We start from the raw sequence: 27,538 nt of genomic DNA, 5'->3' as shown, positions 1-27,538 counted from the left end.
GTTCGCTGAAACAAAGTTAGGCAAACTGAGTGGCTTAAACAATAGCAACTTATTGTCTCACAGTTCTGAAGGCAAGAAGTTCAAGATCAGAGTGCTTCTGTCCCTGGCTCTCTCTGAGGGCCATGCGGGAGGGTGCGTGCTGCACCTTTCTCCAAGCTTCCGGCGGTTGTAGGGACCCTTCCTTGGCGTGTAACCCTCTGCTTTCATCTTTACGTGGCGTTTTCCCTGCGTGAGTGCCTGGGTCGGGATCCCCCCTTTCTAATTTTTATTGGACTATAGTCGACTCACAAAGTTGTGTTAGCTTCAGGCACACAGCAAAGTGAATCAGATACATACACTGGCCCAAAAAGTTCATGTGGGTTTTCTGTAAGATGTTACAGAAAAACCCGAACAAACTTTTTTTTTTTAACCTATTTATTTTGTGTTAACCAACAAACTTTTGGCCGATCCACTATATCTATCTATAGCTATATATCTCTCTTCTTTTTCAGACTCTTTTCCCTTATAAGTCATTACAGAACACGGAGTAGAGTTCCCTGTGCTGTACAGTAGATCTTTATTTACAGCAGTGTATATGTGTTAATCTCAACCTCCTCGTTTATCACGTCCTCCCACATTTCCTCTTTGGCAACCATAAGTTTGATTTTGAGATCTGTGAATCAGTTTCTGTTTTACAAATAAGTTCATTTGCATCATTTCTATTAGATTCCACAGTTGTTGGTAAAAGGACAGAAAAGATAAAAGGCAAAGAATTGGGCAAAAGGTAGCCCATTCTAAATGTCCTCAAAAATTTTGAAAGGTTTTAATAGAGTAGCAAAGAGTTTGACTTGTCTTCTATGGCTCTAAAATACAGAATTAAGACATGAATCGCTGCTGAGGTAAAGCAACTTTTTTTTTAGTTTATAACCACATTGGTGAATTTTACATTAGAATTGTGCTGGAAAGGTCTGCCTTGAATATTTTGTGCCTCCTAATTGGAGTTGTTAAGCATAGATGGCTTTGGTTATTTAAATTGTTGCTCAGAGGATTCAGGGTCCTGAAACTTTGGTATTTGGACAGATTACTCTTTCCTTTGGGCTTCCCTGGTGGCTCAGAGGTTAAAGTGTCTGCCTGCAATGCGGGAGACCTGGGTTTGATCCCTGGGTTGGGAAGATCCCCTGGAGAAGGAAATGGCAACCCACTCTAGTATTCTTGCCTGGAGAATCCCATGGATGGAGGAGCCTAGTGGGCTACAGTCCACAGGGTCACAAAGAGTCGGACACAACTGAGCGACTTCACTCACTCACTCACTCATGTGGTATTTGTCTTTCTTTAAATGTCTTTTTTAAAATAAAGACACCAGTCATACTGGACTAGCATCCCACCCTATTCCAATATGACTTCATCTTAACTAATTCCATCTGCAATGATTCTATTTCCAAATGAGATCACATTCTTAGGTACTGGGGATTAGGACTTCAGTGTATAATTTGGGGGGACACAGTTCAACCCATAAGAAGATGGTACATTTGAGCTGGACCTCAAATGTTCAGGAGTTTGCCAAGCCGACGAGAGCTGAGATTACATACATCATGAATGACACATGAGTGCGTGGAGTTTGGGAACTGTCTGGTTAATTTTGGGAAAGACCGGAATCTAGTTTGGCAGGATGGTAGAGCTAGGTCAAGGGAGGAAGTGACTGAAGATGGCTGTGGCAAGCAGGCTAGAGGCTTCGTGTGTCCCAGGGAGGAGGTGGTCCTTTATTCTGGAGCCCACTGGAAACTACCCAGTGTTTGTTGAACTGACTTTCGTTACTTCTTCCTAATTACAGTAGCAATTGGTGTGTGTAATTGTCATATCAGCTGGGACTTGCCTACCACTTGGAGGCTTTTAGAGGGCTGGAGCCCCACGCCCACCATTTGTGGGTATCCTGGGCTTCCCCTGCTCCCTGCCAGAAACTATAATTCTCTTCATGGAGTGCTGCTTCCTACGACATCAGCCTAGATAAGAAGCCCTGTTTCTCTAGCTTCCATTAAGAAAAAAACTAACACTTCCTGTATTTGGAAACTTTTAAGATCTGAGAGGCTTTGGAGAGGGCGGCATGGCAAAACTTGCAGCTCCCCATCCCTCTGACTCCACCCCTTCCTTGTCTTCCTGGAGCAAGAAATCATTTCTCGCTCCTCATGTGGAAGAGTTCTGCGACATTCAGCTCCTCTGGTATCTCATTGTCTGTGTCAAGCACCCATTTGAGTATTTTTTTCCCAAACAAATATCATTCTCTTTCCATGAGGAATTGAGAGGTAAAATTCTCTCACATATTTTAAAAAAGAACTTAGAATATTGGAGTTGTATCACAAATAAATGTATGCATATGAATACACCAATAAAAGTGTAAAAATCACCCATCGTATTATAAACTGCTAATATTTGGTATCTTTTGTTCCAGTCTTTAATATATTTCATAACTGGGCTCATTCTGTATATACACTTTTTTGTAACTAGATTAAAAATTTTTTGATATTACATCAAGGGAAATTTCCAATGTTGCCAAAATGAATTTTGAAACCTAATTTTCATGGTTTTATATTTTCATATGAGCCGAATCAATTTACTTAAAGTTTCCCTGAGGTGGAACAGTTAGGTTTCCGGATTTTTATTGTTCTCAATTAAGCCATAGTAAATGTTGTGGCGCATAAATCTTGATCTACCTTTTAAATTATTACAGTATGACAGATAACTGAATGAGAAGTTATTGAGTCAAATGATAAGAATATATTAAGCCTCAAGAGGCCTCCATTGTTTCTGGAAAATTTCTTGACACAGGAAAGTAGCATGCTCAGACATGATCTTTACAGATCATTACTCGTGCTGCAGAATCTAGGGAGAAGACAAGCAGAAGCTGACTTAACTATGGCAAATGGAGTTCAGGAGGGTGTGGCTAGAGAGATGGGGAGGCAGTTTAGGGATATTTCTAAAAATAGTCAAAAGGATTTGCTAACTGCTTATGGGAAAAGGGAAACAGTTGAAGAACCAAAGAAAACCACCTAGCTTTCCAACTTGACAGAGTAGAATACTGCCAGGGAGTATATTGATGTTTCTAATACAGAAAAAGACTATATAACAAGGTGTGTAGATATGTAGAAGAGGATAATTTGGCTTGCAGCTTTTTTTGTTTGAATAATATACTCATTTCTAATGGCTTTCAGTGGATTCTAACAGACATTTGGGATGATGTTTATTAGTGGGGGGAAAAATCTGTAATTTTTCTTGTCCAAAATATGCAGCTAGCTTTATAATTCTTATAAAAGAAGAGCATTGGGGTGGCAACCTGGTTAGAAGAAGTCTTGTCTTAAAGCTGCATTTTTTTTTAAAGTAAACACCTGTTTTTATTTTTGCTTTAATTTAGATTGCATGCAGATTTAGTTATATAAATGGAGATTGGAGAATACTAAAGATTAGGTGGGGAAACAATGGAAACAGTGTCAGACTTTATTTTTTTGGGCTCCAAAATCACTGCAGATGGTGACTGCAGCCATGAAATTAAAAGACGCTTACTCCTTGGAAGGAAAGTTATGACCAACCTAGATAGACTATTCAAAAGCAGAGACATTACTTTACCAACAAAGGTTCGTCTAGTCAAGGCTATGGTTTTTCATGTGGTCATGTATGGATGTGAGAGTTGGACTGTGAAGAAAGCTGAGTGCCAAAGAATTGATGCTTTTGAACTGTGGTGTTGGAGAAGACTCTTGAGAGTCCCTTGGACTGCAAGGAGATCCAACCAGTCCATCCTAAAGGAGATCAGCCCTGGGATTTCTTTGGAAGGAATGATGCTAAAGCTGAAACTCCAGTACTTTGGCCACCACATGTGAAGAGTTGACTCATTGGAAAAGACTGATGCTGGGAGGGATTGGGGGCAGGAGGAGAAGGGGACGGCAGAGGATGAGATGGCTGGATGGCATCACTGACTCGATGGACGTGAGTCTGAGTGAACTCCGGGAGTTGGTGATGGACAGGGAGGCCTGGCGTGCTGTGATTCATGGGGTCGCAAAGAGTCGGACACGACTGAGCGACTGATCTGATCTGATCTGAAAGATTCCAAGTCAGCCCTGGATAGCTACTGCTGGCATCCATTCCTTCTCATTCTAGTGATATAACTCCAGTTTTCCTTGGAAGAATCACCCCTCTTCCACTCTCCCTTCCTATGGTTTTAGCGCACCTGGCCCTACTCCGTCATGCCAAGGGTGGGCAGCCAATCAGTGTCAATGGTGTTAAAGTCAAGGAGTTTCCAGGAGAACTGATGAAAAACTCTTTCCACAAGGATTTCTTTTTTCAAAAAATGAAATTTACTTGGAGGATAATTAGTTTACAATATTGCGATGGTTTTTGCCATACACCAACATGAATCATGTGTCCCCCCATCCTGAACCCCCCTCCCAACTCCCTCCCCACCCCATCCCTCTGGGTTCTCCCCAAACACAGACTTTGAGCGCCCTGCTTCATGCATTGAACTTGCACTGGTCATCTATTTTACAGATGGTAATACACATGTTTCAACGCTATGCTCTCAAATCTTCCCACCCTTGCCTTCTCCCACAGAGTCCAAGAGTCTATTCTTTACATCTGTGTCTCTCTTGTTGCCTTGCATAAAGGATCATCGTTACTGTCTTTCTAAATTCCATGGACGAATGGATAAGAAAGCTATGGTACATATACACAATGGAGTATTACTCAGCCATTAAGAAGAATACATTTGAATCAGTTCTAATGAGGTGGATGAAACTGGAGCCTATTATACAGAGTGAAGTAAGCCAGAAGGAAAAACACCAATACAGTATACTAACGCATATATATGGAATTTAGAAAGATGGTAATGATAACCCTGTATACGAGACAGCAAAAGAGACACTGATGTATAGAACAGTCTTATGGACTCTGTGGGAGAGGGAGAGGGTGGGAAGATTTGGGAGAATGGCATTGAAACATGTAAAATATCATGTATGAGACGAGATGCCAGTCCAGGTTCAATGCACGATACTGGATGCTTGGGGCTGGTGCACTGGGATGACCCAGAGGGATGGTATGGGGAGGGGGGAGGGAGGGGGGAGGAGGGTTCAGGATGGGGAACACATGTATACCTGTGGTGGATTCATTTTGATATTTGGCAAAACAAAATTAAAATAAATAAATAAATTCTTCCCCCCCCAAAAAATAAATAAAAATAAAAAATAAATTCCATATATATGTGTTAGTATACTGTATTGGTGTTTTTCTTTCTGGCTTACTTCACTCTGTTATAATAGGCTCTAGTTTCACCCACCTCATTAGAACTGATTCAAATGTATTCTTTTTAATGGCTGAGTAATACTCCATTGTGTATATGTACCACAGCTTTCTTATCCATTCATGTGCCTATGGACATCTAGGTTGCTTCCATGTCCCAGCTATTGTAAACAGTGCTGCGATGAACATTGGGGTACATGTATCTCTTTCAATTCTGGTTTCCTCAGTGTGTATGCCCAGCAGTGGGATTGCTGGGTCATGTGGCAGTTCTATTTCCAGTTTTTTTTAAGGAATCTCCATACTGTTCTCCATAGTGGCTATACCAGTTTGCATTCCCACCAACAGTGTAAGAGGGTTCCCTTTTCTCCACACCTTCTCCAGCATTTATTGTTTGTAGACTTTTTGATGGCAGCCATTCTGACCAGCGTGAGATGATTACCTTATTGTGGTTTTGATTTGCATTTCTCTAATAATGAGTGATCTTGAGCATTTTTAATGAGTGTATCAGCCATCTGCATGTCTTCTTTGAAGAAATGTCCATTTGGTTCCTTGGTCCACTTTTTGATGGGGTTGTTTGTCTGGGATTGAGCTGCATGAACTCCCACAGGGATTTCTGAGAGAAGATAGTAGAACTGCAGCTGCTGGCCCCTCTCTTGCTTTCTGGCAATGGCGTCAACTCAAAAGAAATTCAGACTGGGTTTATTCTGATGACCTGGTTCTGATGGCATCTTGAGCCCCTAAGATCCAAGTGCTTTGGTGCCAGTTCTAGTTTCAGTCCTTTTTGACATCAAAATTCCATTTTTATCTAAAGCCATTTTGAGAGGTTTCTGTCACATATAACTGAAAAAGTTCTTACTAATACAGTATTGGAGATCAGAAGAAGGTTCAAGTTTTCAAGAGTTTCAACTATTAAAGATAAAACTAAAAGGAATTCTATTGTGACTACACAAGTATTCTTTTTAATATTTAATGGTTGACAAATACATATGAAACATCTTTCATAGTGCCAGGCACTATGTTAGGCTCTGTACATAAAATATGTTAAAGCTATGGTTACAGAAACACTTTATGCACAGCATATTAAAAATCAAATCGTTACAATCCATAAGTTGGCTGAATGAGCTAGTTAGAATTAGTAGCGTGAATTTTGCCTTCCAAGCTTTATATACTTTGTCTTTTATTTCTTTTTGTAAAGACCTGAGGGTAACTAAAATTGGTAGGCAGCAAAAAAAAAAAAATTATTTGCTTGCATTTTAATATTTCAAATGTTTGGAATATACCACACTAGGAACCCAAGTTTCAAGATATAGATTACCAAAATGTGGTGTAGTTTATATTTAAAATGCCTAACAAATGTGCACCTGTTGACGTGTAGAATTTAGGGGTCTTTCTCCTGCATCCTTATTTACATTCTTTCAAAATGTACAGATGTGAAAACACACCTAGCAATAAAAGGTTGATTAAGCTTTCTGATGTGACACTAGTGAAAACATTACATAAAAAGTAAGGGTAAGAACAATCAGGACTTTTTCTCTCTGTTGTTCAGGAATGTTTTACTCTTTAGCCACCCTTCTGCCTCAGCTGTCTCTTTTGGCCTTGAGTTGTCAGTTGAGGATTGTTTAATTAAGAATGTTTTCGCTTCACACTCCACCCTTGGGTCATTAAAGAGTGCAATGGAAAATATAATAATGGAAAGATTATTTCGATCTGTTATTAATATGATACTTAAATATATATCATGGGATCCATGAGAGTGTACTGAAAAAATCTGAAACATGGAAAAAAATATTTATTCCTCACCACCCTACATATCATAAAAACTACACATAGCCAGCAATGAATGTGCCACAATTATACAGTAACAAAATATTCCATCTTTTCTAAGTTCACTGCTTAAATTTAAATAACCAACAACATTTCCTTTTTCCCACCAGGGATTTTCAGGGAACTCAGTAGTGAGTTAGCAAAATATTCTTATTTAAAAAAAGCAAATACTTGTGACAAAGAGAAATTGTGTATGCCCTTGTCCAGGGAACTCTACACAGGTGGTTTTATGTCTTCAGAGCGACTTCTCAAGCCTGAGTTCCTTCTTCTTAGCAGGTGTCAGAGCCTACCCTGCAGTCCTCTTCTCTTTATTCTTGTCATCCCAAGCCAAGGACAAGCTGTTGAGTGTGGCACGTATCCCCCATGCTTGCTCACCTTCCCTTTCTAATTTTTGGCTGCCCTCATTACAAGAGTTTTGATGGAAGATATTTTTCACATACTGAAGTATGGCAAAATCATTCTGGCTTATATATGATTTAACTTAAACCTTATGCTAACTAGAACAGTCTGCTTTGAGCATCACCGACTCAGTGGACATGAGTTTGGGTAGGCTCCAGGAGTTCGTGATGGACAGGGAAGCCTGGTATACTGCAGTCCATGGGGTCACAAAAAGTCGGACATGACTGAGTGAACTGAACTGAAACACGCATTGTACATCTGCTTTAACCATTAAAGGAAAGAACTTTTTATGGAGAATAAAATGGAGGTTCTTTCAAAGACTAAAAATAGAACGACCATGCGTGCTTGCGTGCTGAGTTGCCTGAGTCACGTATGACTCTTGGCGACCCTATGGACTGTGGCTCACCGGGCTCCTCTGTCCATGGGATTCTCCCGGCAAGAATACTGGAATGGATTGTCATGCCCTCCTCCAGGAGATCTTCCTGACCCCAGGGTCGAATCCATGTCTCTTATGTCTCCTGTATTTGCAAGTATGTTCTTTACCACTAGCACAACTTGGAAAGCCCAGAATGATCATATGACCCAGTAACCCCGCTCCTAGGCACGTATCTGGAGAAAACCATAATTCAAAAAGATACATTCACCCCATTGTTCATTGCAGCACTATGTACAATAGCCAGGACATGGAAGTCACCTAAATGTCCATCAACAAAGGAATGGATAAAGAAGATGTGGTATACATATACAACAAGTTTGATGGCAGGAGAAGAAGGGAACGACAGAGGATGAGATGGTTGGGTGGCACCACCGAATCAATGGACATGAAGTTGGGCAAACTCCTGGACATGGTGAAGAACAGGGAAGCCTGGTATGCTGCAGCCCGTGGAGTCACAAAGAGTCAGACATGATTGAACAACAATACATATGCAGTGAAATATTACTCAGCCATAAAAAGGATTTGCAGGGATGTGGATGGACCTAGAGACTGTCATATAAGGTATGTCAGAAAGAAATAAAAACAAATATTTTACATAATGCATATGTGTGGAATCTAGAAAAATAGTACAGCCGAACCTATGTGCAAAGCAGAAACAGACAGAGATGTAGAGAACAAACTTATGGACACCAAGAGAAAAGTGGGGGGATGAACTGGGAGATTGGGATTGACGTATATACACTACTATGTATGAGATGGGTGACTAATGAGAACCTACTGTATGGCACGGGGAAAAAAGGTACAATCTGTTTTTAGGGCATATATTAAGTTAACCTTAAGAACACATTTCAATATACAGTGGTGGCAGTTTAGTCATCTCTAAGTCTTGGCCAACTCTCTTGCAACCACAAACTGTAGCCCGCAAGGCTCCTCTGTCCATGGGATTTCCCAGGCAAGAACCTGGAGTGGGTTGCCCTTTCCTCTCTAGGGGTTCTTCCTGACCCAGGGATTGACTTTGTGTCTCCTGCATTGCAGGCGGTCTTCTGCACTGCAGGCAGATTCTTTACCACGGAGCCACCAGGGGAGCCCCTTCAGTATACAGTAGGTGCATACAAACACCATTTGACTCCACTTATATGAGGTAACTAGAATAGTCTTATGGCAGAAAGTGAAGAGGAACTAAATAGCCTCTTGATGAAAGTGAAAGAGGAGAGTGAAAAAGTTGGCTTAAAGCTCAACATTCAGAAAACGAAGATCATGCCATCTGGTCTCATCACTTCATGGGAAATAGATGGGGAAACAGTGGAAACAGTGTCAGACTTTATTTTGGGGGGCTCCAAAATCACTGCGGATGGTGACTGCAGCCATGAAATTAAAAGACACTTACTCCTTGGAAGGAAAGTTATGACCAACCTAGATAGTATATTGAAAAGCAGAGACATTACTTTGCCAACAAAGGTCCATCTAGTCAAGCCTATGGTTTTTCCAGTAGTCATGTATGGATGTGAGAGTTGGACTGTGAAGAAGGCTGAGCACCGAAGAATTGATGCTTTTAAACTGTGGTGTTGGAGAAGACTCTTGAGAGTCCCTTGGACTGCAAGGAGATCCAACCAGTCCATTCTAAAGGAGATCAGTCCTGCGTGTTCTTTGGAAGGACTGATGCTAAAGCTGAAACTCCAGTACTTTGGCCACCTCACTCGAAGAGTTGACTCATTGGAAAAGACTCTGATGCTGGGAAGGATTGGGGGCAGGAGGAGAAGGGGACGACAGAGGATGAGATGGCTGGATGGCATCACTGACTCGGTGGACGTGAGTCTGGCTGAACTCCGGGAGTTGGTGATGGACAGGGAGGCCTGGCGTGCTTCGGTCCATGGGGTTGCAGAGAGTCGGACACGACTGAGCAACTGAACTGAACTGAGAATAGTCATATTCATAGAGTCAGAAAGTACATTCATAGATGCCAGAGGCAGGGGTGGGGAGAGGGGATGGGGACTTAGTTTTAAATGGGAACAAAGTTTCAGTTCAGGAGAGTAAAAAACTCCAGAGATGGATGATGTTGGGAGTTGCACAATGTGAGTGTACTTGGTGCCACTGAAGCATAGTTAACTGTGATTAAAATTGTTTATGTTATGTGACTTCTATCACAATTAAAATGTTTAAAAATAAAAACAAATAATTGTGGTTCAAGCATCCAAAGTGGAGCTGGGTGGCTATTGTGGATGTGGTTTCCTGTATGTTTCTCCATCCCTGAGAACTTGAATTTTCTGAACTGTATCAGTTTCAAGGACACCACCAATCAGTCTCAAAACAATATCTGCTAGCTACTGTCAGCCAGAACCTTATGTTCCCAAGGTCTCCCCTTGTAACCAAGCAACCATTTTGAACCCAATCAATCCATGCTTGCCAAGAACCCTTACTCCTTTCCAGGGCCAATCCTAGTACTTGACAAACAATTTATGTAATTTTAGTTTTTGCCCGTATAACCCTTCTCCATTTTGTAGACTTTTGTTGTTGTTATTCAGTCGATGGTGATGGACAGGGAGGCCTGGCGTGCTGCAATTCATGGGGTCGCAAAGAGTCGGACACGACTGAGCGACTGAATTGAACTGAACTGAAGTCATTCTGACCCTTTGCGACCCCAAAGACTGTAGCCCACTTACATCCTCTGTCCATGGGATTATCCTGGCAAAACTACTGGAGTGGGTAGCCATCTTCTTCTCCAGGGGATCTTCCCAACCCAGGGATTGAACCTGCATCTTCTGTACTGCAAGCGGATTCCTTACCGCTAAGCCACCAGGGAAGCCCTATTTTGTAGTCCAGGGGAGTACAATTCAAGTGCTTATTGGATCTGTGTATCCCAGGCTATCGTCCTCAGTTTGGCTCAAAACTTTTCTATTTCTATTACAGATTGGTTTAGTGGCTAAGTCGTGTCTGATCCCTGAGACCCCATAGACTGTAGCCCATCAGGCTCCTCTGTCCATGGGATTTTCCAGGCAAGAACACTGGAGTGGGTTGCCATTTCCTTCTCCAGGTATAGATTGGTATATTGATTATTTTCATTGACAGTTTTATAGCTAATCACCTGGGAATAGAATAAGAAGAATTTAAAAGCTGGGAAATTTTATGAAGTGCTGACAGTTTTTCCTGCATTGTAGTTCCTCACTGTTTTGTTAGATGATTATCGTGAACTAATTGGATTCCATTTCTACTTTCAACCTGCCTGGTGGAGTTCACCAAATCTGCTTACACGTTCATAGTTTACTTTCCATGACACTGGTTGAAATTCTTTCCTCTGAAATAGCCCTCCTTTCCTATATGTCGACTAGAAGTCATAGCCAAAACTGAAAAGGTTTCCTCTTGTCTTAAATTGGTAATTTGCATCTTTGAGGAAGCAGAAATAGGGTAACATTTAGTCCAAGGTATGGATGCCATCTAGGAATCATCACCTCTTTCTTAAAAATATGCTAGTTTATTCTAGCTTTTTTTTTTTTTTTTTAAGATTTCCAAGTTTTTTTTTTTTTTTTAAGATTTCCAAGTTTGGGTATTTCCCAAGGAAATAAAACACTGATTTTTTTCCCAGACACAGAAGACTCATACTTGTGTTTTATAAATTATTTTTTCTTGTTGTAAATCTTAAGAAAACTCAGTAGGAGAGGAACTGACCTAGAACTCATTGCTTCCAGTATTTGTGCTTACAGGCTCATTCTCCAGTGTCATTAAGACTGAAGACATCTTCATCACCACCATTCGAGAAGTATCAAAACAGTTGCAGTTCAAAACAGTTCTCTAAAAAAACAAAATCAGGTACTATTGCTGCTATTGCTGCTGCTGCTGCTGCTGCTAAGTCGCTTCAGTAGTGTCTGACTCTGTGCGACCCCATGGACGACGGCAGCCCACCAGGCTCCCCTGTCCACGGGATTCTCCAGGCAAGAACACTGGCTTGGGTTGCCATTTCCCTCTCCCGTACCATTGCTATTTATCGAGTAATAGGATCTGGCATGTGATTTTACGATTTAAATTCTACTTTTAGCTTTGAAAATACCATTGCTATTTATCAAGAAATAGGATCTGGCGTGTGATTTTACGAGTTAAATTCTACTTTTAGCTTTGAGGTCACGTATACAAATAAGAAAACGTGTATTCAGGAAGTCAGGTTTTAGTCCCACGCAACGTCTGCTACAGCGAGCACTATGAAGCGGCCAGAAAAGCGTACACACGCACCAGGTAAGAGGAACAATTAAACAGGGAGGTTAAGATCCTGGTGTTGATTCTTCCACGCACAAGCGTAGTCCTGGCCGAGGACGAGGCCCTGGTGAGACCTACAGGAGCTCTGCGGCAGCAGGGGACAAGGGCGACCGAGAGTCCGCCCGGAGCCGGAGCGGGATGCGATCAGGGCAGCCGAGGTCATTGGTCCTGGCCGAAGATAGCCGAGCTAGAAACGTGCAGCTAGAGGGAGAGCAGGAGAACCAGGGCCCAGAGACTGTCCCGGGAGCGCCCCCGCTGGGAGGGGCGGGGCGAGGCGCGCGCGGGCGGCGGGGGCCGGGGCCGCGGGTCTGGGCTCGGGGGCGCGCGCACGCCGCGGGTCGGGGGTCGGGGCGCGCACGCCGCGGGTCTGGGCTCGGGGGTCCGGGGGCGTGCGGCGCGTGTCTGGGCTCGGGGCGCGCGCGGCGCGTGTCTGGGCTAGCGGGTGGGGGAACGCGCGGCGCCGGTCTGAGCTCGGAGAGCGCGCGCACTCCGCGGGTCTGGGCTCGGGGGCGCGCGCGGCGCGGGCCCGCCGAGCTGTGGGACGAGGCCGCGGCGGGACGCGAACGCCGCAGGGGGACCGGGGCGGCGGTGGCTGAGGAGTGGAGACGGGAGGCGGGTCCTCGCTCGCTCGGCTCACGGCTTGGGCGCTGCGGGCTGAGGAGACCAGGCGGCCGAGGCGGCGAAGGGAGGGCGCGCGGCAATCCCCCACCTCACCTGACGGCCGGCGGCGCCCGCGGCCCTCAGCATGCACCGCGAGGCGAGGGCTCCCCTCCCGCCCGTGGGCTGAGGCGGCGCCGGCGGCGGCAGGGAGAGGCGGCATGCGGCTGCCGGGCGCGGCGTAGAGAACGCGGCAGGCGGCGAGTGCCGGCCGCCGGGGGAGGGCTCGCTTCGCCCGGCCGCCGCCGCCTCCCGCCGCCGGGCGCCCGAGCGGAGCGGCGCGGCGGGCTGGGCGCCCCGACATGGCGGCCAGGAGCGCCCCGAGCTGCCACCTGCGGCTCGAGTGGGTGTACGGCTACCGGGGCCACCAGTGCCGCAACAACCTCTACTACACGGCGGCCAAGGAGATCGTGTACTTCGTGGCGGGCGTCGGCGTGGTGTACAGCCCGCGCGAGCACCGGCAGAAGTTCTACCGGGGCCACAGCGACGACATCATCAGGTACGCGGCCCGGGGGCGGCCGGCGGCCCCCCGCGGCCCGCTCGGGCAGGGCGCCGCGCCCCAAAGGGGAGGCCCGGGGCCGTCTAGTCCCGACCCTGCCCTCTGGGCACCGGGAAACCGGCCCCCTTTCCCGTCTTCGTACCCCGAGTCTCCCCCTCGGGTCGCTGCGATGGCCCCAAATCGGGGGTCCTCCCTTCTCCCTTCCTCAGATGAGTGCAGTGTACCGAAAGCTGCCGTAGGTTGCATTTTTACCCCTTGAAATCTCGTCAGAGACTGCTTATTAAACGAATTCTTACACTGCCAGAGGGAAGTCCTTTACCTAGTAGAGAACGCAGAAGAGTCCCGTAAGCGCTAGGCTGGTCCCGGGGAGCGCGCCGCGGGTGGCATCCTAGAGGGCACTCGGCTCTTGGCCATAATAACTAGTTGAGGTTTCAGCGCCTGCTGTTATAAGCAGATAGAAATACCGGCAACCTTCCCGCAATTCATCGGACTTTAAAATTTGCACACCTGAAGGCAGTTTGAGGGTAAGGATTGATTCAACCCATCCACACCCCACCCCCCCACAATCATTTTAGGTGCTAAACTAATTCTGATGTCCATTTCTCTTGTTTCCTTTTTGGTAAAGCACTCCTAAATAAGTTTACTTTTTTTTTTTTTTTACTTAAATCACAATTTTGTCTTCATTTTAATTCTTCTTTGACCGACATCTTAAAGTTGGTCCCAGTGCTTGTTTCCATTTCTTTAGTGAGCGGTGTATTTGAAATAGTATTTTCCATCAGTGTCTCAGCAGAACTTTTGTGGCAAATGAAGTTAAGAGCAGCAGAGATTATTTTAGACTGTTGATTATTGTCTCAAGCACAGCATATTTGTCGTTGATAAATAGAGATGTGTTTTAAAACATTTGAGACCGTGTGTGTGTGTTTTTAAGAGATCCTATGATTGGGTTTGATTACTCAGTTTTATCCCCATATCTGTGTTCCACAGGACTTAAACTGTGCAATTAAAACCCATTTGGTATCATGGTTTGATGTTTTGTAGGCAAAACACTCTGGTACTTAAATACCATAAATAAAGATCTGTTTTGCATGTCTGCACATTTATGCGAGAGGGAGGGAGGCCTAGGACAAACAAAAGGTAGGGCAAGATAGAATAAAGAGCAGAAACCGGTTGTGGAATAGGAAATGAGGCAGTGTTTGGGGTTCAGTGTGTGTGTGTGCTTAGTCAGACTCTTTGAGATCCCATGGACTGTAGCCTGCCAGGCTCCACTGTCCGTGGAATTCTCCAGGTAAGAGTACCCGAGTGGGTTGCCATTTCCTTCTCCAGGGGATATTCCCCCATGCAGGGATCGAACCCTGGTCTCCTGCACTGCAGGCAGATTCTTTACCATCTTGTGTGTTACTCACCCCAAGAGTAGAATTTACCCCAGTTCTTTGTCTTTTTCCCTGATCCTTTCCAGTTTCTCTCTTTTCCATGTATTAGGTCTCCGACAGTTCAGGGGATAGTTAAGTTTATCTAGTTGAAACAGCCTTGACTGGAGCCCTCCTCCAGATATTCAGTCTGTTAGGTTCCTTTAGTAGGTGGGGTAGGTAGGTGTGAAGGGTGTTGAGGTGCACTTCTGTTGTTTTTACTCCTTGGTAGTTGAGAGTAATATGGTATGAAGATCTTCTGAAACTAGATACAATTTTTTTTGATGGGGTAAATGATGCTTTGTTTATTCTTCCAGCAGTAATTTGAACCTATATGTCACATGGCTTGAATTTTTAAAATTGTGTTTCAGTAAACGGCAAGGAAGAGATGCTTTTGCTTTCCTTTGGTGTACATAGTTGCATAACCATACATGTAGTGTCTCAAAATGTTTCAAAATGACAGATTAGTCTAATTTTTGCCTTAATTGGATACTTGCTTGTGACTTTATGCAAATGATTCACCCTCAGAATAATTTATAACAGTAAAAAGTTTGCTTGAAAATTGCCATGGCAATTGCATCCTGAAATTGTGGCACAAATTTAATACAGTACTAAGACTATAACTTAGCAATCAAAGAGTTCCGGAAATTTTGTTTCAAGCAATAGTGGTACGCTTGCCTGGAAAATCCATGGACGGAGGAGCCTGGTGGGCTGCAGTTCATGGGGTCGCTGGGGGTCGGACACGACTGAGCGACCTCACTTTCGCTTTTCACTTTCATGCATTGGAGAAGGAAATGGCAACCCACTCCAGTGTTCTTGCCTGGAGAATCCCAGGGATGGGGGAGCCTCGTGGGCTGCTGTCTTTGGGGTCACACAGAGTCGGACACAACTGAAGTGACTTAGCAGCAGCAGTAGCAAGACTGTAACTTAGCAATCAAAGAGTTTTGGAAATTTCGTTTCAAGCAATTAATGATAGAAATCATTCTTGTTTGTGAAAGTTCAACGTTTTCAAATTTGTTTCCATTCAGTGTCTGAAATACAGGTATAGTTACTACTGTAATTTTTCAATTATGTCACAGCAGAAAATGAAATTTTTATAAATGGTACCATGGTGGAAAACAATGTTGCTGTAATGTTACCTTATTAATAAAACGTCATTGCTGTATTGATCATCTGTGTTGTTTCCATATTTGCTTGAAACTTAGGTAAACTTATTAAATATAACTTAGTCTGAATGTAAGACTGTACCAGACTGAGCAAGTCATTGTCTTTAGGTTTTAAAAATGTAAGTGCCGTATTGGTTGGAAAGACAAAGGTAATGATTATTTGCTTTCCAGTTCTGTCATCTTACTACATCTAGCATTGCCAGCGGTGGTGCCACGTGACTTTATCATTTTGTCTGTGTTAACGTGTAGTTATCTTACTTCTTTTTATTAGATATGTATGTATATAGTGTTCTGTCCTTCAGTTATATTTATTTCAGTATTACTGATTTATATAGAAATTTGTTTCACTGTCAGAATTTTAGTCACTTTTTTTTCTTAATTTGCTTTTTTTTTCTGTGTCCCAAGTTATATTGATAAAATTATCTAGTTATTAAATGTTTGTTACAGGTTTAAGAGTAAGTTATAGACTACTGGCAGTTTTAATATAAAATGCACATCTGTAGCCTGGTCTATATTTTGAAACTTTTGCCAGCTGTCTTCCCAAAGGATACAATAGCTTTTTAAATTAGTTTCTCCAGATACCACCCATCAACACATTTTTGACAAGTTTGTATTTGAAGTAGTGGATGTTACTGATAGTTCTCAAAACATGTATCACCACTGAAGACCATTAATGGAATGTAGTTAACTCGGTGCATTTTGGTACTACTTTCTTTTTTCTTTAGACAAAATGAAAGGTAGAGCAGCTGGTGAATTGTGGCAGGTGGTGCTCTTAGGAAAAAGTACTGATCAGGCTTCACCATAGTCTAGTGAAAGTGGTTTCTAACCACTCTGTACTCATAGTATGAAAACTTCATTTATTCAACACAAGTCAGAATTATTGTTGGAAAAGTGTTTTGGAATGTGTGATGTTTCCATGGTGGATCAGTGTTTTTTGTGTTTATGGGTTGAGGGTACCAACTTTCTAAGGTCTGGCGGGAATTACCACAAGCCCACTTGTTGTCTACTTAATGTTTCCAGATATATGGTCAGTATTTCCCAAACCTGACTGATCAGCAGAACCATTTAAGGAGCTTTTTGCCATTTTTTAGCCTTTTCATGACATGTACTAAGGCACCCCACTCCAGTACTCTTGCTTGGAAAATCCCATGGATGGAGGAGCCTGGTGGGCTGCAGTCCATGGGGTCGCTAAGAGTCAGACACGACTGAGTGACTTCACTTTCACTTTTCACTTTCATGCATTGCAGAAGGAAATGGCACCCCACTCCAGTGTTCTTGCCTGGAGAATCCCAGGGACAGCAGGGCCTGCTGGGCTGCCGTCTATGGGGTCTCACAGAGTCGGACACGACTGAAGCGACTTAGCAGCAGCAGCAGAATCCTCTAGAGCTGGATCCCAGAAATTTGTTTTTCACACAGTGCCCCCAGATGATTCTGTTTAGGAAGCACATTGCCAGTCTGTATCCCAAAACATGCATGTGTAGAAGTAGTAAATAAGCAGTTTGAAAAATGGGTAGAACTCCTTCCTTCAGACTTGATTCCAGAATTTTCTTAAGCATTGTGTAATATTCAGAAGCTGTACTTCAGAAAGTATTAAGCAACATACAGATTTAGTAAAATGTCCCCATGTTTAAGTAACTAGAATTGGTGGTCTTAACTTTCACAGACTATATAATAATTTTTTTCTGTAAGATTTCATTTTGTGTGTTTGGATATCAAAATATTTATGGTTGTTTTTCAAATGCTGCATAGTTTAAGAGGTAAAATTAGCATGTTTTCAGGCAAAGGTTGGAATTATATAGAATAATAATTCAAACTATCATAAATGTACCTTAAGTGTATATTATTAGGGTAAAAGAGAAATTTTAGATTTGTATTATAATTGTTTCCCTTTTTATTTTATGATGTCTAATATATAGATAACTAATAAAATATATTTTGGATATAAATTAAGGAAAACATATGGTAAATAAATCCTTAGAAACTATTAAGAAATAAGAATAGTTCCTTAGAAACTATCAGCTTACTGTTCCTTCAAGGCTTTTCACTCATCCAAGAAATATTTATTGAACTCCTTCTTTGTGCAAGGGTCTCAGCCTGAAGGTCTTAGGAGTTAAACCCTGTCAGTCAAGTGTAAGATTCCTGTGTGTACCAGAGATAGCATTAGTGTATCTGGGATGTGGTATATGCAGGCGTATAACAGTTCCAGGGATGTGTCCCAGTGAGTGGAACACCTAAGCAGGCTGGGTCTTGAAGGACAACAGAGAGGCACAGTCATCAGGGGAAGTGAGCGAAGGCATAGCATTCTGAAAAGAGGTGGCGTCATATGCAGTGGTTCATGTTAAGAGAAAATAACTGAAAAAGTCATCTGTCCTCACTGTCTTCAGCTCTTTTTCTCCCATTCAGTGTTGGCTCTATTTTATTTCATCATTGCAGCTCTTGTCAAGGTCACCAGTGACCTCCACAGTGCTCATCCAGAGGTCAGTTCTCTCTTCTCATCGTTTTTGATTTATCATCGTCATTTGCCACAGTTGGTTATACCCACGTTCTAAAGACACTTTCTTAAGTGGTGTCTGGGACACATATTGGTGTAAAAATAGGTATTTCTTACTTTACTTAGTCTTTCAGCAGATATTTATTGAGCACCTATTCGTATTTGCCAGTGGCTGTTTTTAGCACTAGAATTACAGCAGTGAACCAAACAAGTGAAATCCCCAACCTTCATTGACACTTTATGTACTGGGGGGAGATAATAACCAAGGTAAATTTCACATTTATGCACATTGAATTATGTATTTGGTATGTACATATATATTATTTTGTATATATAGTGGGTGTGTGTGTGTGTGTGTATATATATATAATATGTAAGGGCTAGGGGAAAAAAGCAGGAAAGTGAGACACAGACTATTGGAAAGAGTTTAGGTAGAAGTTTGGGTAGGGGAGCCAGGAAGGCCTCCTTAAAATATAAGTGTAACGCTTGAGTGGAGCCGTGGAGGTGAGGGACTGTGCCGGCTGGCTGTCTGGAGGGAATGGCGTTGCAGGCAAAGGGACGTCACGTTTAAAGGCCTGAAGTGGAATGCCTCGTGTGTTTGAGGGGCAGTAGGAAAGTTACAGTGGCTGGAGTGCAGTGAATTCCCACAGAGATGAGCACAGAGATGAGGTCTGGTGAAGTGGTGGGGCAGATTGTTTAGGACTTTGTGGGCTATTGAGAAGATTTTTTTGCCTTCCTATCTGAGGGAGATTAGAAGCCATTGGAACAATTTAATCAAATTAGTGACCTACTTTGAGTTAATGGTTTGACAAAGTCACTCTGGATCCTGTGTTGATGACAGACGGAGGGAGAGGTGAAAGATGGAAGCAGACAGACCACTTAGGAGACTTAGAAGAGATGTTTGTGGCTTGGGCCAAAGCGGTCATGACAGGAGCGCTGAGAAACCACTGGATAGACTTTGAAGACAGAGGCAGCGTGATTTACTGGTGGACCAGATGTAAATTGTGACAGAGAAGATGTCACGAGATGGTTGCAGCTTGGGGCCAGAACACCTGAGAATGGAGTTGCCCGTTAGTGAATTAGCAAAAGCTGTGGGGAGGGCAGACTTTCTGCTTTGGGAGAAACGGACGATCATGAGCTGTTTTAGATACTAATAGACAACCAACCAAGTGGGCTTGTACATTAGGCCAATGGAGCATACATATCTATAATCCAGGGAAGCAGTCTGCGGTGGGTTAAGTTTGAGTGTTATCAGCATGTAGGTAGTATTTAAAGCCATAACCCTGGATAAGATCACCAAGGGAGTGAGTATAAAGAATCTGAACAATGAATTCCTGTGGCCCTCCAACATTGAAATATTCAGAAGATGGAAAAGAACTGACAAAACAGTGGCCAGAGAGACAGGAGAAAACCAAGAGAGTGTAGAATCACGGAAACCAAGTTAGAAATAGTGTTTCAGGGAGAGGAAGTGGCCAGCTGCATCAAGTCAGGTGAGTAGCACTTCACCTTAGTGGAGATGTTAGCTGTTTTGCAATAATCACATTGTGATCATGACTGTCGAGGAGACTGTGTACGGATGTTTATATGATTAGGGGAACAGAGGGAGCAGAAAGAAGTCATCAGAATGAGTCATGTCATCACAGGTGTACAGAACTGGCCTCCTTCAGGGTCTTTCCAGCAGCTTCTGGTTTGGTTGATTATTTTTAAAATGGCACATGGCTGGTAGCTCTAGATACTTGCTGTTCAAAGATGTAGTCCTTAGACCATCAGTTTCAGCATTACCTAGGAGCTCATTAGAAAAGCAGATCTCAAACCCCAGGCCTGCTGAATTAGACTCTGAATTTTAACAGCATTCTCAGGTAGTGTTATGGGTTTGAAATATTAAAATTGTGGGTTTTGATATTAAAGTTTGAAAAGCATACTCTAGACCAGTGGTTTTCAGTGCTGGCCTTTAACCAACACATTAGCATTACCTGGAAGCCTGTTAGAAATGCAGATTGTCAAACTTCATCCCAGACCTGATCAGAAACTCTAGATGTGGGGCCCAACAGTCCACTTGAGTTACCTCCATGTGATACTGATGTATTCTGAAGTTTGAAAAACATTGCTCTAGAGTCTTGATTTTCAATCCTGGCTGCGTACTAGAATCACTTGGAGAGTTAAAGCAAAGTAAAACCACCAGTGCCTGAGTCTCATCCCTAGAAATTCCAGTTTAATTTATTTATGATGGGTCTCAGGTATAATTTCTTTGTTGCTGTTTGCGTCTGTCTTTAAGCTTCCTAGATGATTCCAGTAAGCAGCCAGGGTTGAAAACCACTGCTCTAGATATAGAAGTAATCCATGGTGGTGGGCTGGGAAGTCAAACTCAAAAAACTCCAGGCCCACCCGAATTTATTCATTTACTATTATACAAGATCCATTGGGTGAGGAAATGGCAGCCCACTCCAGTATTCTTGTCTGGGAAATCCCATGGACAGAGGAGCCAGCCCAAGGGGTTGCAAAGTGTTGGACACGACTTAGCAACTAAACAATAACAACAAATTATATCACAGTATTGATCATTTGCCAAGTATTAAGACCTCTTTAAAAAGTCTGGGCCTATTGCCCAAGGCATATTTGGAGTTTTTTTTTTTTTTTTCCCATCAAGAAAAGCAGTGATTAGTAGTAGGGTTTTCCATTAATGGATCTGCCCGGTGTCATCAGTGGCTGAAAACATGAAAAGACAGATATCTTGCATTGTCAGTCCAGAAAAATGCTAACAAACTGGGGACCCGGAAGGTTCACTTAATGGGCAAAATCACGTGCATCCTGGACAGCACCAAGTGAGGTGTGACCCAGTAGTTGATTTCAACAGACTGGCGGATCAGCTGCAGTCAGTTTGGCTCAGTGGTTTGGACCATGAAAAGCCCAAGAGTGTCTGTAAATAAATTTCCAATTTGGAGCCAGAGTCTGCCAGTCAGAAATAGACCAAATATCCAATATGCTAGTATTGAAGAGGCATATAAATGATCTCACCCTCACCCTGTGAAATTCTAAAGTGGACAAAATTCACAAGGATAGTTGCTGCAGCACCCTAGATTCACTCCGGGAGAGGGCACAGTAGCTAGGACACTGTGTTTTGTAAAGCTTGAGACCACAGATTGCCACAAACCAAGCATGAAGCAGCCACTGACAGCTGACTGACTGCTGTGCAGGCCAAGTGTCTGCCTTTGTGGATCAGTGTTCTTCGACAGCAGAGGGCTGGAAGGAGCTAGACTGGGCCAGTGTAAACAAGCTGCCTTGCTGCAGTGGTATCTATTCTAATTATAAGGTGGCACATGGTTTCACTATATTGGCCAAAGACTGCAAGAACTTATATGAAAGCCTTAACAGCTCCTGGATTTCCTGTCTGCGGTATCACCCTCTGTTGGCTAATGTAATGTAAAAATGGATTGGATTGTTAAAAGATCAAGTGAAATATAGTGCCCACCTTAAAACACCGGTATGCTTATATCCATCTAAATTAGTAAGCTTGGCAAAAAAATACTAAAAAGTTCTTGGAATGAGAGGAGAGGCAATGGGACTGAAGCTAGACACTGCACCTTGGATCTAGCTGTTCTTGAGGCCACAGACGGGCTGAATTCATCATAACACCACTAAATTGTGTATATTTTTTCTTTTGGGATGGGTGGCTCATAATGCTGGATTGGGAAATAAGTAGTTGTGATTGTAGGAGGTGTTAACTCAGATTTCACTCTAAGAGTATCTTGTTCTTCACAATCAAGGAGAGATAACGGAGTTTACTTTAATACCCAGCTTGGGGAGCACACCGATAAAGCAAAGTGGTTGGATGTGAGGTGAGAATTCTGGATTATATCGTTGCCAAATTATGGATGGTATTCAGCCTCTTATTGGAGCCCAAACAAGGAAGAGGTCATGGTCATGGATCCTGGAATCATGGAATGTGTGGCAGAATAGGAGCACCTAATTGAACTTAAAGGGCCAGAAATAAATTTTTGGTATGAGAAGTGTACATAGCCTATTCCCCAGATCAGTTAGAAGAGCTGGGATACACAGTTGCCATTGATCCTCTTGTTGAGGAATCCCGCCACTCTTTCTGTTGCCGGGAATCATGTACCTATTTTACCTTCCAACCAAAGAGGACATTAATTCTCTTTTTTTTCATTACTTTGAAAGGACTTTCTTTCTTGGTCAGGAATACAGTACTAGACACTGCCTTTGCTGTGAATGAATTACGTATTCATTTCAGTTTATGGCATGTAATGACAATTGCCACAGGCAGTTACACCTAAGAATGTTGCAATTTTTACTTTTGTTAGGTTAGTGTAAAAGTAATTGCAGTTTTGCATTGTTGGAATTTGCTACTTGTTATTGGAATATGTTCTTAAATGCGGTTGTGGTATACATCATTTTAATGTGAATTTCTCACTTAAATTTTTTTTGCTACTGACTTATTACTTGCTGTTTATTTTATATATATTTTAGACTATGGAAATGATATTAGACAAAAAGCAGATTCAGGTGATTTTCTTATTTGAGTTCAAAATGGGTTGTAAAGTAGTAGAGACAACTTGTAACATTAACAGTGCATTTGGCTCAGGAACTCCTAATGAACATTCAAGAAGTGGTGGTTCAAGAAGTTTTGCAAATGGGATGAGAACCTTGAAGATGAAGAGTGTAGTGGCTGGCCATCAGAAGTTGACAGTGACCAATTGAGAGCCATCATCGAAGCTGCTCCCCTTACAACTACCCCACAAGTTGCCCCAAGAACTCAACATTGACCATTCAACGGTCATTCAGCATTTGAAGCAAATTGGAAAGGTGATAAAGCTCTGTAAGTGGGTGCCTCATGAATTGACCAAAAATTTAAAAAATCAGCATTTTAAAGTATCGTCCTCTCTTATTCTATGCAACAACAGTGAACTATTTCTCAATCAGATTGTGACATGCGATGAAAAGTGGATTTTATATGACAACTGGTGATAACCAGCTTAGTGGTTGGCCCAAGAGGAGGCTCCAAAGCATTTCCCAAAGCCAAACTTGCGCCAAAAAAAGGTCATGGTCACTGTTTGGTGGTCTGTTGCCCAACTGATCCACTAAAGCTTTCTGAATCCCGGTGAAACCGTAACATCTGAGAAGTATGCTCAGCAAATCACTGAGATGCACTGAAAACCACGGTGCCTAAAGCTGGCCTTGGTCAACAGGAGAGGCCAGTTCTTCTCCACAGCAACACCCCACCACACACTGCCCAGCCAGCGCTTCAAAAATGGAATGAATTGGGCTACGAAATTTTGCCTTATCCACTGTATTCACCTGACCTCTTGCCAACCAACTACCATTTCTTCAAGCACCTGGACAACTTTTTGCAGGGAAAACACTTCCACCACCAGCAGGAGGCAGAAAATGCTTTCCAAGAGTTCGTTGAATCCTGAAGCATGAGTTTTTACACCGTAGGAATAAACTTATTTCTCATTGGCAAAAAATATGTTGATTTTAATGGTTCCTATTTTGATTAAGATGTGTTTGAGCCTAATTATAATGATTATAATTCCGAAACCACAATTATGTTTGCACCAACCTAATAGTATGATATTGCTTGTGGTATTGTTTAAATTAGCCACAAGATGATGGCCCTATCTTTACAGATACTAAGATTGATTGGGGGCAGGGCACAATTGACAACTGGGGGTGGAAAGTGGAAGGCTATGTTAAGTGTTAAAAGATAGGTGATAACTAATTACAGAATCCATAGACTGGTCATCATTACTTGGTTGCCCTGTGACTTTTCTAATAATAATTATTAGTTCAGTTCAGTTCAGTTCAGTTGCTCAGTCATATCCGACTCTTTGCGACCCCATGAACTGCAGCACGCCAGGCCTCCCTGTCCATCACCAACTCCCGGAGTTCACCCAAACTCACGTCCATTGAGTTGGTGATGCCATCCAGCCATCTCATCCTCTGTCGTCCCCTTCTCCTCCTGCCCCCAATCCTTCCCAGCATCAGAGTCTTTTCCAATGAGTCAACTCTTCGCATGAGGTGGCCAGAGTACTGGAGTTTCAGCTTTATCATCATGCCTTCCAAAGAACACCCAGGGCTGATCTCCTTTAGGATGGACTGATTGGATCTCCTTGCAGTCCAAGGGACTCTCAAGAGTCTTCTCTAACACCACACTTCAAAAGCATCAATTCTTTGGCGCTCAGCTTTCTTCACAGTCCAACTCTCACATCCATACATGACCACAGGAAAAACCATAGCCTTGACTAGGTGGACCTTTGTTGGCAAAGTAGTGTCTCTGCTTTTGAACATGCTATCTAGGTTGGTCATAACTTTCCTTCCAAGGAGTAAGCGTCTTTTAATTTCGTGGCTGCAGTCACCATCCGCAGTGATTTTGGAGCCCCCCAAAATAAAGTCTGACACTGTTTCCACTGTTTCCCCATCTATTTCCCATGAAGTGATGGGACTGGATGCCATGATCTTCGTTTTCTGAATGTTGAGCTTTAAGCCAACTTTTTCACTCTCCACTTTCACTTCCATCAAGAGGCTTTTGAGTTCCTCTTCACTTTCTGCCATAAGGGTGGTGTCATCTGCATATCTGAGGTTATTAATATTTCTCCCAGCAATCTTGATTCTACCTTGTGCTTCTTCCAGTCCAGCGTTTCTTGTGATGTACTCTGCATAGAAGTTAAATAAACAGGGTGACAATGTACAGCCTTGATGAACTCCTTTTCCTATTTGGAACCAGTCTGTTGTTCCATGTCCAGTTCTAACTGTTGCTTCCTGACCTGCATACAAATTTCTCAAGAGGCAGATCATTATGTTTTAAAAATTGTTAATACCTATTTATAAAAGAACATTGAAAAGTATGGAAAAAGAAAAATATTTACCCACAATCTTATATCTAGAGATATTACTACTTTGTTTCATTTATTTTTATTGTTTTTAATTTATGGCTGTGCTGAGTTGTCGTTGCTGTATGGGCTTTTTCTCTAGTGTGGCGAGCAGGGGCTGCCCTCTGACTGCACTGTGCAGGCTCCTCTCTGCAGTGGCTTCTCTTGCTGCAGAGCGCAGGCTCTCGGGCGCTCGGGCTTCAGTAGTCGCAGCTCCTGGGCTCTAGAGCACAGGCTCAGTAGTTGTGGCACACAACTATTAGTTGCTCGGCAGCATGTGAGATTTTTCCAGATCAGGGATCGAACTCATGTCTCCTGCATTGGCAGGAGGATCCTTTACCACTGAGTCACCAGGGAAGATCCTACTATTGTGTTTTAGATTATTTCCTTTGAAGTCTTTATAAGGTATGTAACATAAGACTTTAAGACTTCACTATTTATCTATTTTTTAAAAATAATTTTATTTATTTGGGGGGTTCCTTGGTGGCTCAGATGGTAAAGAATCTGCCTGCAATGCAGGAGACCTGACTTCAGTTCCTGGGCCGGGAAGATCTCCTGCAGAAGGGATTGAGTACCCACTCCAGGATTCTTGCCTGGAGAATCCCATGGACAGAGGAGACTGGTGGGCTCCTCCCCAGTCCACAGGGTCACAAAGAGTTGGACACTGAGTGGCTGATCAGTGACAAATATTGTATTATCTGGTTGTACCAAGTTTATTTACCCATTTACCTATTGAAGGACTTCTTGGTTACATCCACGTTTTGGCGATGATGAGTAAAGCTGTAAACATCCATGTGCAGGTTTCTGTGTGGACGTAAGTTTTCACTCCTTTGGATAAATCCCAAGGAGTACAGTTGCTGCATTGTTTGGGAAGGTGATGTTTAGTTTTGTAAGAAACTGCCAAACTCTCCTCCAAGTGACTGTTCTGTTTTTGCTCTCTCACCAGCAGTGTGTGAGAGCCCCTGTCACTCGACACCCTTGTCAGCATTTGGAGGTGTCGGTGTTCCTGATTTGGCCATTCTGATAGGCATGTAGTGGAGTCTTAGAGTTTTGATTTGCATTTTCCTAGTGACGTATGATATGGAGCAAGTTTTCATAAGCTGTGTATCTTCTTTGATGAGGAGTGTGTTAAGGTTTTTGCCCTGCTTTTTAATTGGGTGTTTTTATGGCTGAGTTTTCAGTTCCTTGTATATTTTGAATGTTGTTGTCCAGTCGCTCAGTCATGTCCGATTCTTTGCGACCTCGTGGACGGCAGCACGCCAGGCCTCCCCTGTCCATCACCAACTCCAGAGCTTGCTCAAACTCATGTCTGTCGAGTCAGTGATGCCATCCAACCATCTCATCCTCTGTTGCACCCTTCTCTTCCTGCCCTCACTCTTTCGCAGCATCAGGGTCTTCTCCAGTGAATCAACTTTTCACATCAGGTGGCCAAAGTAATGGAGCTTCAGCATCAGTCCTTCCAATGAATATTCATGGTTGATTTCCTTTAGGATTGACTGGTTTGATATCCTTGCAGTCCAGGAGACTCTCAAGAGTCTTCTCCAGCACCACAGTTCAAAAACATTGATTCTTTGGTGCTCAGCCTTCTTTATGGTCCAACTCCCACATCCATACATGACTACTGGAAAAACCATAGATTTGACTAGACGGACCTTTGTTGGCAAAGTAATGTCTCTGCTTTTTAATATGCTGTCTAGGTTTGTCATAGCTTTTCTTCCAAGGAGCAAGCGTCTTTGAATTTCATGGCTGCAGTCACCATCTGCAGTGATTTTCAATTCAGTTCAGTCACTCAGTCATGCCTGACTCTTTGTGACCCCATGGACTGCAGCACACCAGGCTTTCTTGTCCATCACCAACTCCTAAAGCTTGCTCAAACTCATGTCCATTGAGTTGGTGATGCCATCCAACCATCTTATCCTCTGTCATCCCCTTCTCCTGCCTTCAGTCTATCCCAGCATCAGGGTCTTTTCCAATGAGTCCATTATTCGCAGCAGGTGGCCAAAGTATTGGAGTTTCAACTTCAACATTAATCCTTCCAATGAATATTCTGGACTGATTTCCTTTAGGGCAGACTAGTTGGATCTCCTTGCAGTCCAAAGGACTCTCAAGAGTCTTCTCCAACACCACAGCTCAAAAGCATCAATTCTTCAGCAGTGATTTTGGAGCCCCCCAAAATAAAATCTGTCATTGTTTCTCCATCTATTTTCTGTGAAGTGATGGGACCAGATGCCATGATCTTCATTTTTTGAATGTTGAATTTTAAGCCAGC

The 27,538-nt window shown here is 43.0% G+C and overlaps 2 protein-coding genes across 13 annotated transcripts in view; one reads left to right on the top strand and one right to left on the bottom strand.

Annotated features, from left to right (window-relative positions):
- LOC132346285 (uncharacterized protein C6orf132-like) overlaps positions 1–12,326 on the bottom strand; it is a 52,580-nt gene extending 40,254 nt beyond the window's left edge. Inside the window, exon 1 of the mRNA XM_059890703.1 lies at positions 12,200–12,326. Within this exon, the coding sequence (XP_059746686.1) occupies positions 12,200–12,326 (127 nt within the window). The remainder of the gene's footprint in view (positions 1–12,199) is intronic.
- Positions 12,327–13,078: 752 nt separating this feature from the next.
- The window catches only part of EML5 (EMAP like 5), a 159,836-nt gene continuing 145,376 nt past the window's right edge, over positions 13,079–27,538 (top strand). For 6 of the 12 annotated variants that reach the window (XM_059890529.1, XM_059890528.1, XM_059890532.1 and 3 more), the window contains exon 1: positions 13,080–13,319. In XM_059890529.1, coding sequence (XP_059746512.1) covers positions 13,123–13,319 — 197 coding nt within the window. In that variant the 5' untranslated portion in view covers positions 13,080–13,122. Of the gene's footprint in view, positions 13,320–27,538 lie in introns of all 12 variants that reach the window. The other 6 variants (XR_009496058.1, XR_009496057.1, XM_059890530.1 and 3 more) reach the window with 2 other exon arrangements.

This window comes from Bos taurus, chromosome 10 (genome assembly GCF_002263795.3).
Source record: "Bos taurus isolate L1 Dominette 01449 registration number 42190680 breed Hereford chromosome 10, ARS-UCD2.0, whole genome shotgun sequence".
Taxonomy (NCBI): domain Eukaryota; kingdom Metazoa; phylum Chordata; class Mammalia; order Artiodactyla; family Bovidae; genus Bos; species Bos taurus.
This window is presented reverse-complemented; position numbering and strand designations above follow the sequence as displayed.